Source organism: Trematomus bernacchii, unplaced genomic scaffold (assembly GCF_902827165.1).
Source record: "Trematomus bernacchii unplaced genomic scaffold, fTreBer1.1, whole genome shotgun sequence".
Taxonomy (NCBI): Eukaryota; Metazoa; Chordata; class Actinopteri; order Perciformes; family Nototheniidae; genus Trematomus; species Trematomus bernacchii.
The window spans coordinates 2,620,384-2,634,102 of record NW_022987801.1 but is presented as its reverse complement, the minus strand read 5'-3'; the positions used below and the strand labels follow the sequence as shown (position 1 = coordinate 2,634,102).

Genomic DNA, 13,719 nt, shown 5'->3' with positions numbered 1-13,719 from the left:
GCCCTATCTTAGCAGATAATTAAAATGATAGAAAGTTAGAGCAGAGAGAGGTGGGAGTGTAATCTCCAGAAATCAAATATTTCTTTTGGGATGTGTTGCGTTTCCAGAAAAATAAATCAAACCAACCAAAGACTAGAAAAAGTTCTGGTGTTAAACTGTTACCATGAAGCATTACCACCGCAAACCCACTAGATGTCCTACTTAGACTAAAGATTCTGAGCACAAGCTCCCAGTCTGCAAATGCAATACACCTTTACAACCTCATGCAGTGATTTTAAAACAGCCCAGTAAAATGTGTGTATAAGATAATAAACATATTATATATACCTATTTGCACTGTTTAAAATCCCAGGACAGGCTAGATGTTAAACTTAATAAACATTGAGACAAATACCAGGTGATTGAATTGAAAAGGCACCCGAAAGAGAAACTAAACTGCAATGATCTTTTATTTGTATCGCTATGCACAGGATGACAACATTTGGGGAACAGTACAATAATAATGTTTCAAAAACAAGAACTCCTCGAAACTACTAGAACTTAAGGATCCATTATAATTCAGTTGTTTTTCTGGCATTACTGAATGTTAGTCAAATATTCTCTCGCTTGTTTGCACATTTTTGTTCCTGACTAAATTAAAAGGAAATACCTGCGTCTTTAGCGGCTAAACGCTCAACTCTGTTCACCAGCTAGTTGATATCTTTATCTGTCTGCCATTATCTGTGGCCCGGTTGCATACTGAGGTCTTCCCAAGCTTTTTTGCTCAAAACTATGCTAACAAGAGCCAAGAGAGTGAACCAAAGAAGTAAAATTGTGTGCCTTAAAACCAAAACAAAAAGCTGAAAGAAGCAAAAACGCTCAACAGAGCAGACGGAAACGGTTAAGGCTCCGTTTACACGGAAACGAAAATCTAGCTAGTTCTAATGATATGACTGCCTGCGTGTCAAAGGACACCTAATCAATAAGCGACATTTTGACCGTAGAGATTTAGATTTGCCGGTCTTCAGCATATTTGACCTGTCATAGTCCGGTAATTACCGGCTAACGGAAACTCTGCCGTGCGGGGGGGGTCTGCTGGAGGCTCCTGCTGGGTGCACTGTCCTGCGAGATACCGGGACCTGGCTCGAAACACTCGGAACACTGTTGTTGTTGTTGGCGAAACACATCAGCAATGACGCGAGTGACGCGGGGGTGAGCAGGAGAGGTGGGGAGAGGCAGGGAATGATCGTATAGGGCGTACACACGGAGCCGTTTGGCCCCCCAGAGTGTTCCGTCCGCAGATCTACCCACCTTGGGACCCGTTATCGTTTGAGGGCTCGGTTTCCACGTTTCCGTTACGGCCTCGTGTGAACGAACCGTCCATACGCTAGACAACTGTAGCGGATAACACACGTTCCGTCTCCGTGTAAACGTGACCTAAATTGGGTGATAATTCTCTGTGAATTTGCCATGAGTGACCCCTTTAACATCACACATAGTCATTTAGGTCCCGGCAGCACTACACCCCTGGTTCTAAGGGACATGTTGATGTCGTGATGGGTTGACAGCATGTCGAGGATAACATCGTATGTATATCCTTCGTTAAAATATTCCCTTAAGATTTCCATCTCTTCTTCCATTCTTTCCAACTCAGTTTAAAATTCTTGAAGAAACAGCTGAACAGTACCAAACAGGAAATAGGTGGTGCTGTCGGCCGGGTGCTGACCAATCACGAAGCGTAATTTCTTGACTGGCAGCAAAAACAACCAATCACAGCAGTGCTTCTCTGGCTGGCTCTTTCCAATCACAAACAAGAAGTGTTCTCCCTAAAGGCATACCCTTTCCGTAAAATGTGAAATGCTGTAGTGTTTTTTGAAATGTCGTTGTGTTTTATGAAATGCTGTAGTGTTTTGTGAAATGTTGTTTTGACTTGCACTTCAGGGCCACCGTGTAAATCATATCTCCTCACGGTCACTTGAAAGTGATGAGGTAGTCGGGGTACGCTTGGTTATCATGAAACACAACGTACATTTGGGGGTTGTCCACTCTGTCGACTACGCTGTCGTAGCGGTCGTGGCCCTCCTGGTTGCTGAAGGGAGGAGGGACCCTCATGTTTTGTTGGCCCTGAGTGTAGATGCCGGTCAGGACTCGGGCCACGAACATGAGCTGGGAACCGTCAGCAGCTGGTTTGGAGTAGTAGGGTTGAGCAGAGTAGTTGGCATTTACAGCAAAGTATGTTCCTTCCCCGTAGGCAGTTGCTGAGAATAAAGGAAAAGTCAAAGTCAACTTTAATGTCAATTTGTCTGTGTGTTTGTACAGACAGAGAGATCGAAATAACGTTTCCAACAACCCTGAATACAAAATACAATAATACAAATATACAAATATGTATATATCCTATATATATATATACAATCAACAGACACATTTATACATATGCACACATTAAGATAAAACACAACAATCAATATATACAAAATAACAGTCACTTCAATATCTTAGAGAATGTACATGGTGCAAGATTGTCCATAGCAGCGTAAAAAAGTGTCTGGTGGGAATTTACAATAAATCTTTATAACCCTTTGAAAAAATGGCAGATATTTCAATTTGTATGGTGAGGAAAGTCTTCGAATGTCAGTCGCTGAATGTCAGTAAGTATTTTTTCAAATGTTCCTACCTGAAAGTCCTTTTGGTGCCTAGAGTTCATCAAATTAAATCTAGACTATTTCCTCAATTTTGGCTACAACCATAACAGCTAGTCCAAACTCAATAACAGCTCCTACGCTACTTAGAGTAGGAAATTATGCTTTCTAAAAACAGATGCAAGAGCAGTGATTAGATCAGATTAAATATAAACATGTTTACCGTTCTGCCCAGAAAAGCGCCTGTTGAACCCAGTTTTTACGATGGATTGGCAGTTGTCCTGGGTCGTCCCGTGGTACAGGATCTTTTCACATTCTCCACCCTGCTGTTTGTACTTGTCAGAGATTTGCTTCTTCTGCGCTTCATAGGCGCGCCGCAGATGGATATTCTGCAGGCGCTCGATCTATCAAGACATAATAGGCTGCGAAATTTAGTTTGAAAGGATGTAAATATGTTTGCAAATGCACTGTGTACAATATACTATAGATAAATAAAATGTACAGGTTCAATTAATAGTTTTCTGGACGGTGCAATTGCCTACCTTCAGCACGGTCTTGCCGACTGTTCGTTTGAAGGCCTCCTTGACTGTGCGGTACTCTGCATAGGAAGGAAGGAGTTCAACCGTCTTCAAAGCTTCACCGGCAGCCATGTTGTCCCAGTACAGAGGGAGGGTGAAGTCTGAGAGATGTTTGAGGACAAATTGGAGAAAAGGTAAATGGTCTTTACTTCGAAAACTAAATGTAATTTTCCCTTGATGTAGACAAAAACCATACTTCAGTTTTTTATTGAGATATATCTACACGGTTTTACTAGCCTCTTTTTACTTTGTTTATGATGTCATAGGTTTCTCATTGTTAATGTATTGACATTTTATTCTAATGAATTGAAAATGTCATGGTACAGGATATAAATCCTTAACTCTTCAACTTCAACTTGACAATGAAAAATATATACAAAATCCTTTGACAGAACATTTTTGACCAGGGAATATTTTCACTTCTCATTACTTTTGACCTTTTGTTAACCAGAATGTATCAAGCAGGGATCTTTTTGTAACACCTTAGAACCATCTTCTCACCTAGATGCTCGAGTCGTTTTAGTTTTGTCGTTTGGCCACCTAAATATTTCGTGGCCTCCATCCTCGGCAGATCCACGGTCCACTTGTTGCCCTGAGCGTCCACTATCCTTCCTCCTACATCGTTATTCTCCAGACTGTTATTGGCTGTTTTGGGCAACCTCTCCCAGTTGCCTCTATGTCCCAAGATGCACCAAGCCACACGGGCGTACAGATCCTCCTCCTCCCTGACTCTCACCTCTCTTCTGAGGTTGCCGTGTAGAAAGGCGTTGATCATCTGCATTACCTTGTTGACCCCGTTACTTAGCCCGCTAACTTTCAAGGTGCCTTGGCTCAACTCAACATACAGACCCTCGGTTTCCACCAGCTGCTTCAGATCCTTCACGTCGTCCTGGGTGAGGTCTTTCAGTTCCTCCTTTCTGAAGGTTTGAGAAGAACACTGAGCCTGATACAGATCCGTCAGCTTTGTCATGGCACCGTCAACATCCTTTCCGGAGAGACCGAGGAACCTGAAGACGGACTGCTGGCTTGTAGAGCTGTTACAGATGATGCTTAGATCTGCCTCCACAGATGGAGGTTGTTGTTGTTGATGTTGTTGTTGTTGTACATGAGGCAACTGAGGTACAGAAGCTGCAAGGCAAGGTAGGTGAGACGATAACAATTAGTGACAATACCCGAAGAGCAAAGAGGCAGATTTCTATGCTGGTAAATCACCTTTGTTGATCACAGCAGTGAAAAACATTTGCATTGCTTCTTCTTTAAAGGCCAAGAAGACGTTGATCTTTAACAGGACGAGGCGGATGTCAGTGAGAGAGTTGAGACCAAAGGACGACGTGGCATCCTTGACCCCTCGGAGGACGGCTCTTGCCACAACACAAGGGTCCAACCCACCAGCTCCTGCACATGAATTTAATGAGTAAACCTGACACATTTATATCCTTATATCTAAAAAAGTGGTACAGAATACTCACCAGCACAGATAGCAGGTATGGCCACGGACTCGAACCCAAAAGATTCACAATGTTCAACGATGCGAATCACCAGTTGTTCGATGACGACTGCATCCTTTTGTCCACAGACATGGAAAAGGGCTTCACAGGAGAACTCTCCCGATTGGGACACAAAAACGTCTCCGCGAGTGTATTTTGCTACAAACAACAATAAACAGGAAAGCTGAGTAGAGAAGTTGAAGGTGTGTGTTGCTTAAAAATGTCTAGCAGGTCCTTTTTTTAATTACCTGCTTTAAGTTCTGCCTCCACATCCGCTCCAGCTACAGTTAAGATGTCTTTGCACACACCTGTAGGATAACCATACATTTTAAAATCAGTGAAGGGATGTAACTTTTCTGCCTTTTTTTAAAGCATCCTTAGTTCTCACTCACCGTTCTGGAAATAAACAAAGTCGGTCGTGTTCACCACAGCATCCGTCGTCTCATCAGTGATGTCACCAAACACCAGTTGTAGTTTAACCCCGCTGCCCACTGTCATTGTGATTTCATCAAGGTCACTGGTGAGGGACCTAAAGATTGCTAAAACAAACAACGCCCCAATATATATTTAATGTGTGTCTGATTTTTTATCTTGGCCATTGAGAATGTGGATGGAAATGGTGAACAATGTACTTGCTAAATACTTAGTTAAACAGTTTACCTTCTCCTCCCTGGTTCACATTTAAGCCAGGGTGCCTGTAGACGTCTTGGTAGCACTGTAAATAAAAACAGCAGCATTAAACACTTTATTTCAGAAATCATGCATCTTAAAACCAAGTGATCATAGTCACCTCCTCAGAGTCAGGGTAGCCTGGTTTAATGACGATCTGGATGGTGGTGAGAGATCCAGTGGACGCAGATAATCCAAGCTGGCAAATGTTCTCCATAAGCACTTGAATGGCCTCTTTCATTGGGTATTTTAAAACAACTCCGGGTCCAATGACTGGAAAGGCAACTGTGCTATAGCCCTGCTGTACGCAAAGGTCCAAGCATCTCTTCAGGCCATTACCAAGCGCCTGCAAAACAAAAATCAGAAACTTTGTTTGTGTCAAAAGTTACCCCTGCATTGCACAACACTTTCTGTGCTTCTATATTTAAATGGTCGGTTGTAAATAGCAACATTTATGAAGTACAGGTTTTATTTTCCATGAATTAGCCTGAGTCTTTGCTCTAATTCATGGCATTTTAATGCATCACGTGAGTTTGAACTCAGCCTTTGCCCGCACCTACAACAATATTAAATCCACCAAGTATTTAACTTTACCTTCACACTCTGCCCTCTGACTCCATCCCATGGCAAGCACTCGATGAAGAAGAGCTTGGAGACGCCCAGAGATGGAGGCGCGTCCACCTGCAGGACATCACCAGGGGCAACGGTACCATTCGCTGCCACCGAGTCAAACATTGACTTGATTGCATTCCCGGCTTTTTGAAACAGACGCTTACCAATTTTAGTAGAAGTGAGGTTCTTGTTGATCATGGGGACCACCAACACATTCACCTGTGGAAACAATGTGGATTAATATCAATGTGAGTGGTTGTATTGCTGCTTTCATTATTCTAATTAAAGTTAAGCGGAAATATTCAAACCTGAGCATCTATCAGACTGCCAAGCTTGATCTCCAGGCTCGTCTTTATGGCCACAGTGCTTCCAACAGTATTGCAGTGCAATCTGGGGAGGGGTCGGGGTGCCAAGCCGCTGGTTACAGGGCTGCTGATGCTTCGTGGTTTACTTTGCACATTTGTCGAATGCACACCTTGCTGTTCCTTGACGATAACCTGAAATGAGCTCTCTACCAACTCCTTGCTCACTTTACCTTCTGCTTGGAAGTACTGCAGAGCCCCCGGTCCGTCCAGAACCAAAGTGTCGGAGGTCAGACTAGCTAGAGCTGAGATCAGACCCTGCTTGGCCTCTTTGACCAGATGACAGGGACCAGACACAAGCACACAAGGGTATGGGAAAAGTGAGGCTTTCAAGGTCACTTTGTTCTGCTTCATACCAATCATTCCTAAAATCTTATCAAAACAGTCAAGCAGTTCAGGATTCGGTAGGTTTAGAACTTCTTGTGTCCCGATTTGGTTGATCTGGTAGTCATGCAGAACCTCTTTGAGCTTATTCACATTTTCTCTGTAGCCCACCAGTTGTACTTTGGTGTTTGGGGTTCCACCGGTTCCTGGGATGAAGCTGACGTCCACTCTGAACTCTCTCGAGTTAGCTTCGTTCTTGGCTTTGAAGAGGATTTCCTTTAATCCATCTAGATCTGGAGGTGCAGCTAGAGCCCCCTGCAGCTCGACATTGGCCACATCAAAGTCTCTCTGCAGCGTGGCCTCAGCCTCATCGAGGGCATCGGAGGACAAACTGGACATGACCAGCTCGGACCCAACCTCCAGGGAAACAGGATTTCTGAGTCTCTGCTGGAAGCGGGTCTGGTACTTGGATACGGCACCGCTGGATCCTATAAAGGTCATCAGGGCTGTGGATAGTTTAACTCGCTTTTCCTTTACTTTTTTCTTTAGTTCCTCAAGTGTGTTGGCTCCTGACTGCACCTCTTTGTCAGGCCCCTCTAATGTCACCATGGCGCTGCCTATGTTGATCTTAACTTCTGGGTATTTTGCAAACATTTCTCGACTAAACTCTTCTTCTACCAGCTTGAACAGCTTCTCCACAATTGGTAACTCCTTCTGGGTTGGCAGGCTCTTTTCAAGGATTGCTATTTTCTCATGCACAGCCTCAGTTTCTCCCACAACCACTGGATAACCGCCCTCTCTGTACACTTTAATATCATCTGTCACAAAGGAGAGGTCCTGCAGTAGGATTTTGGCTTTTTTCGGCTCAACCACATGATAGCAGAGGTATCTCTCAGTGAAATTGATCAAGACTCGATCGACCTGTAACTCCCACTGCTCTGCACCCCCAAAAGCTCCTCCAGGCCCCTTTTCAATATCCCCCCTTACCACTGCCTCCTCTTCCTCAAAATCTAACTCTACTTGGCAGCCGATACATGAGAGTTGTTTCTGTAATAATTTGTATGCTTTAGGATTGTCTTTCAGGAAATACATGAGGAAAATATCTAGTTTGAATATCTTCTCAAGGCCTTTTGTGTTGACTTTGGTGGGTGTCTGAAGCAACAAAGAACATTAAAAAAAGTATTAATTCATAGTAATGTATCTGTAAAACATGTGTTATGTGCTTTCACAACAGTTGTACTGTACATAACATTGTCATTGATAGAATTGGACTGAGAAGAAATCCTCTCAAACAGGTTTGGCAAGCTCATTTGACTGTGACGTATAATTTCCCATAAAGGGTGCAGCCATAGCCGTGGGAACATGTTTCAAATGGGGGGTGCTGTGGGGATGACACCAGGGCCGGTTCTGACCAATTTGCTGCCCTCGGCAAGATTTTAGCTGGCAATGAAAAACCTCTACAAAAGACCAATACACTACAAAAAGAGAAACATATTGACATGCTGGACAGCTTATATAAAAAGGCTTCAAATGTATTTAGTATTGTATGAACATGTTTTAATTGGGGGGTGGACGTCACATCCTCTAGGGGTGGTTTACTGTCCAATAGTATGCATTGGAATGATTTCAAACCTGTTTTAATTTATGCTAATAATTATAAAGGTTTGCCTTGGAAATATTTGTTTACATCAATTGTGACCAAACCGTTTGAGACCCACTGAGATAACTTAGACTAGAGTGAACTATCTAAACCAGGGGTCGGCAACCCCTGGCACGCGTGCCAGCATTGGCACGCGGCACCGTAGCCAGTGGCACACTAGGAATAAGTCGAATAAGTGTGCAAAATATTTAAATTGTATTTTCGGATCCTGAACGAGACCGCCGCCAGAGCGCGTCTCCCCGTTACCTGCAGAAGGAAGCCATGCACGCAACGCAGCCCCGCTCTCTTTAACTCCAGGTGACTTTCTGCCGCTTTCCTCCGTGGTGCAGTGCTGATCGTTTCACCACGGAAGAAAGCACTTCACAAATTGCAGTACCCATAAGGAGCTTTACAAATGTCGCAGTTTTTGCGTGGCTGTGTGTGTCTTTAGTTGAAAGCCCAGTGGCGATCTGCTCATCTCTCATTGAAATAATATGCTACAAAGGGGCGGACTGGCCATCTGTGTGTTGAACTTTCCTGTCGGCTCCCAGACCGTAGTCGAGGAGGGCAGAAGCAACGAGCTTCAGGTTCAATAACCCACTTTAGCTTAAATGACTGGAGAGAGGCGAGCTCTTCTTGAGAGGCCGTTGCATTTATTTAGCTGTTCTTCTGTTTCACAAAATACATCACAGACCTCTGTTTTTCTGCTGCCTCGTTTCACTTCCAGAAACATACTCACACGCACACGCCACACCCCTCTCTCTCTCTCTTAAAGGGACAGCGATCTCATCTCACTCTGCATGACCCTAATATCATAACATGTGTGTTCTGGAGAATCACAGAACGGACGATCGTCCTTATTATTATGCCGTTTAAACCAATTATTGAAATGTGTTTGTTAAATTCGGTATCATGTAAGTTGCGCTGACAGGTCCACACACTGCTTCCCCGCAGCCAGCGAGGCCCCCCCCGCCCTCCTGTTGATAGATCACGAGCGTCAAGCTCCTCAACATCCTCAACACCCCCCGTTGATAATTCTCGATCGTTGGCACGCTGATAATTTTTTTTTTTTTAAATGGCACTTCATATCAAAAAGGTTGCCGACCCCTGATCTAAACCCTCAGAGTCCTTTACCTCGCTGAGCCTCTCAGTCTGACAGGACAGAACTCTCCCTCCACATTATTGTAGAAACAACTTCTTATATCCGTTAGTGCAGCAGAAGCTAACAACAATCCCGGTACCGGTGCACCCCCTCTCTCTATCTATCCAGCGCCATATAGATATTCTATTATACGGCTCTGTATCTATCTATCTATCTCTCTCTCTCTCACCCTCACTTTGGCTGTGAGCTGCGGGCGCCTGATAAGCCAACATCCCCCACTTTCATCACTTACAGCGCCCATCGTACAGGGCAAATGGAAAATGTAACTGGGGTGAAAAGGGTGTTATCTTTACTTAATTATGAATGTTGTTACATCAATTCAAGGCTGAAAATTCGTTTTTTTGTATTATATTTGTATTTAATCTTGTGAAAGTGCAGATCCCCTGTCCTCCACCAGGGGGTGCTGCAGCACCCCTACTTCCCACGGCCCTGGGTGCAGCTAATGTTTGCATACCTTCGGTTGACTTGTAGATGGCTGATCCGGGGTCTCTGGGCAATAACTTCGACTCACATTTATACATAAGTCGCCAGAAGGAAGGGAGATACTATGAAACTTCCTCTGCAACACCCTTTCCTGGTCTGTAGAAACACAAATACCAAGGTCTCAACAACTTCCTACATTTAAACTACAACTACAAAGTATGTACGACACATTACTAGTTGAACTAAATAGGATTACTCACCTTCTATTTCCTTGAAACAGATTGTATACGTGTTTCCTCCAGCCTTTTCGATCATCCCACAATCACCTCCACCAGAATCCCGTCTTTTCTGAAAGTGCCTCCTGACTTTGTCCTTCTCTTTGTCTGTCAAATCTTTCGCTTCAAAGAACAGTGGATGTTTGAATTCTTCCATTTTACCTGCAATTCTGAACTTCAAAAGTTGTAAAAAGCTTGGTGCTTCTTGGAAGGTGTCCGACTCTAGAGCAAACAGTCTGAAGCTCTTCAGTTTATTTAGTTTCACTTTCCCTTACCTATTATTTCCTGTTCACTTCCTTATGTAAATAGACGTCACACATCTAATGACGGATTGAATGCTGGTAATGCAGTCATGATGATATTATTTATGAGGATGTTTTATATGATGTTGATAAGGTGTTTTATAGAGCTTGTTTGAAGAAAAGGGTTACCTGCTGATGATGACTATTTAGTTTGTGAGATCATAAAGACTGAAGTTAAAAAGTAATTGAGCCGTTAAAACATTGAACTGAAAGGGCTTAATGATCTTGTAATTAAAAAAGCAGAGTTAAAACAGCCCTACTTTCTAGATAGATAACCCTTCAGAGGACCAAGTTTTAATTTTGAATGAAATTACTGTAACTATTCCAGCTATAAAAAGATAATTTATTATAAATGAACCATGCTCATGTTGTAATAGTGGTGATAAAGTTGATGACAAGAAATAGTTTTTTTTAAAGCATGTTATGTCTTAGCAGATAATTAAAATGATAGAAAGTTAGAGCAGAGAGAGGTGGGAGTGTAATCTCCAGAAATCAATGATTTATGTTGGGATCTGTTGGGTTCCACACTGTAGAAAAATAAATCAAACCGACCAAAGACTAGAACAAGTTCTGGTGTTAAACTGTTACCATGAAGCATTACCACCGCAAACCCACTAGATGTCCTACTTAGACTAAAGATTCTGAGAACAAGCTCCCAGTCTGCAAATGCAATAGAGTGGTGCAGGGAGGACGTATACCCGGAAAAAAGCAATGGGATTTCTCCATAGGATTTTGGAAAATAGCTTGAAATAAGATCTGTGGAAAACTAACCTGTTTGATAAATGCACGTTAATCTCCACATATCTACCCTACTTTTATAAATTTCGAATCACAAATCTAATCGCCAGAAGCAAAATGCTAACGCTATGCTATAAACGAACTACAGCCGAGTACAGCAGGGTCGCTGCTTCAACGTCACGCCCACTTAAGATCCATATTCAAAAATACAGATTCAAAATTGTACAAGTTGAAGCGTTTGTTTTAAGAGTTTGCAGGAGGCAGGTACTTGCTTTCAAGCAGAACAGGGGCAAACAAATTTAGCGGGAGTGTTTACGTGTTCGGTGTAATGACGTACAACGTCCTCGACAACTTCTGTAGTCCTATTCAGCCACTTGTTAACAACCATCGTTTTTCAGACACGTAAACTCTTCAAAAAGCATACACTGCTGATGTATTTAATGTCGTAGAACAAAACGTGATCCGTCTCTTAAATGTGTGTCAACCACAGACCTTATTTTGAGCTATTTTCCAAAATCCTATGGAGAAATCCCATTGGCTCTGAGACGAGGGAACCGCTAGTGGTAAAATGCTAACTCACTTCCGGGTTTTAGGACTCACTGCACCACTCTATACACCTTTACAACCTCATGCAGTGATTTTACAACAGCCCAGTAAAATGTGTGCACAAGATAATAGAAATGTTATATATACCCAATTGCTCTGTTTAAAATCCCAGAAAAATGTGCTTCATGTTTTTAACATCTTAGCTGAAAGTTAAGCTATGCTCGTTTTCAGGTTTTATATTTGTATGTTGTGCCTCTACTGGGACATGTTTCCATGCTTTAATGTTCAAAAAGCTCTTTATTTCATTTTACCTTTTTTCACCCTCTGTCTGTAACCAGAGCCCAGTCTGTTCTGATTGGTTAGCTGGCCAGCTCTGTTGTGATTGGTCAACCGCTTAGAGATGTCCCGCCTCTTGGCCTATCCAGTACGATGTGTACGATGTGTACAATGTTCGAGTGTTACATAGTGATGTCACTCAGTTAGCCTCGCAGACCATTTACATGCACATGAACTTATATAACTGCACTTCAGGAAAGGGACCACTCAGAAAAAGCATAATACGGCCCCTTTAAGGTTATTTTTACTTTATTCGAAGGTTACTGCTGCAATCTTTCCTGAGAACTGGCATCAAAATGGTGTTGGACAGGTCTCTCTAGACCAGGGGTTTTCAAAGTGTGGGAAGGTGAGCCTCCCCTCAGAGAACATAAGAACAGCCGCGCCCCCCCCCTCCCAATTATTATTGCTATTATTATTATTATCATTGTTGTTGTTGCTATAATGCAGGGGTATTCAATTGCATTTCAAAGAGGTCCAGTAAGATAAAATGAAGACTGTTTCTCTCCTCTTGTCTCGTCTCTGTGTGTGTGTTTGAATCTATCGTGCTGGCTCACTGACTGCACCGATTTGATTGGCTGAGTAGCGTCACCTCCTTAAAACATTAAACAATAACTTTTTTAAACCTTTTTATCTTTATGTTTTAAACATATTGTATACAACTCCCCCACTACTTGGACTATTCCTTGCACCCCTCTAGAATAAGCCCAAATGGTCTCAACCATATTGCATCAGTAATAACGTGCACTTTGTTGTTATCGTTATAACAAGATCGCAAGGACACTGGTAGCGATCGGACAATTGAGTGTTGTTCAGTTTGTGTGTTGTGGAACATGCGTGTCCGTGCATGAAAATATACCACACACCCAATTACAATAGCATGTTCAATTCACTACCCTGGAAGTTAATAAAGTTGTTAAAGTTGGAACAGCCTGTGGACAGCCGTTCTTCCTTGCATGTCAGTCGCCGACACCTTCTTACAGAGGACAGGCAAATCTAGCTGCAGCACGACCCGTATATTTTCGCACGCCGTGTTCTCAACACATATTTTTAAAACATTTTTAACATTTTCAACATCGTGGATAAATCCTTATATGTTCCCGGCAACACACTGAACGTCAATTTTGCCTCCTTATTACACTCATCCCTACTTTAGTGGGAACAATGAGTCTGCGTCTTTGATGCACACAGGAATAAACGCAGATCATACTCTGCACTTGATTTTGATCAAAGTCCATGCGGAAAACCCGCACTCACACAGGTAGGTGGAGGTGAAGGGAATGAGCACTTTTACAGCCTTTTTGGCGAAGTGGGGGAACTCGGTCTCCACAGACAGCCAAAAGTGGGCAAGTGTCACTTTTCTCATCTTTTCTCGTTATTTTTTTTCTCACGCTGCGCCTCCCCTGAAGCTCTCTGGCGCCCCCCAGGGGAGGCGCGCCTCACACTTTGAAAACCGCTGCTCTAGACTATACACACTTCCCTCCCAATAAAGCAATTTATAGCTCAGTCTGATCCATGTTTAGTCCCATTAAATCCATATCTGGCAGTGATGCAATAGTCATGTGAGAGCGTATAGCTTTGCCAAAGGACTGTTGCTTCACTGCTAATATTTAATTTGTTTCTTGAGAGAAACTTGGATTTAAAAATG

The 13,719-nt window shown here is 42.9% G+C and overlaps 1 protein-coding gene across 1 annotated transcript; it reads right to left on the bottom strand.

The window, feature by feature from the left end:
- Positions 1-431: 431 nt before the first annotated feature.
- On the bottom strand, positions 432-10,421 carry LOC117498157 (protein mono-ADP-ribosyltransferase PARP14-like). The gene is made up of 14 exons (XM_034150258.1): positions 10,138-10,421; positions 9,909-10,033; positions 6,276-7,805; positions 5,950-6,186; positions 5,477-5,701; positions 5,347-5,401; positions 5,079-5,225; positions 4,935-4,994; positions 4,669-4,845; positions 4,412-4,594; positions 3,701-4,327; positions 3,164-3,300; positions 2,845-3,025; positions 432-2,237 (listed from the first exon to the last, which is right to left on the bottom strand). The coding sequence occupies exons 1-14, from the start codon at positions 10,307-10,309 to the stop codon at positions 1,951-1,953; spliced, it is 4,143 nt and encodes a 1,380-aa protein (XP_034006149.1). The 5' UTR covers positions 10,310-10,421; the 3' UTR covers positions 432-1,950.
- Between the last annotated feature and the right edge of the window lie 3,298 nt (positions 10,422-13,719).

What these genes read in the sequence shown, in the direction of transcription:
- LOC117498157 (XM_034150258.1), bottom strand. Translation starts at nt 10,309, where the DNA reads ATGGAAGAATTCAAACATCCACTGTTCTTTGAAGCGAAAGATTTGACA. An exon ending in TCAGAGGGCAGAGTGTGAAG is followed by an intron (nt 5,702 to 5,949) that starts GTAAAGTTAAAT and finishes TTTGTTTTGCAG; the next exon opens with GCGCTTGGTAATGGCCTGAA. An exon ending in TCGGCAAGACCGTGCTGAAG is followed by an intron (nt 3,026 to 3,163) that starts GTAGGCAATTGC and finishes ATGTCTTGATAG; the next exon opens with ATCGAGCGCCTGCAGAATAT.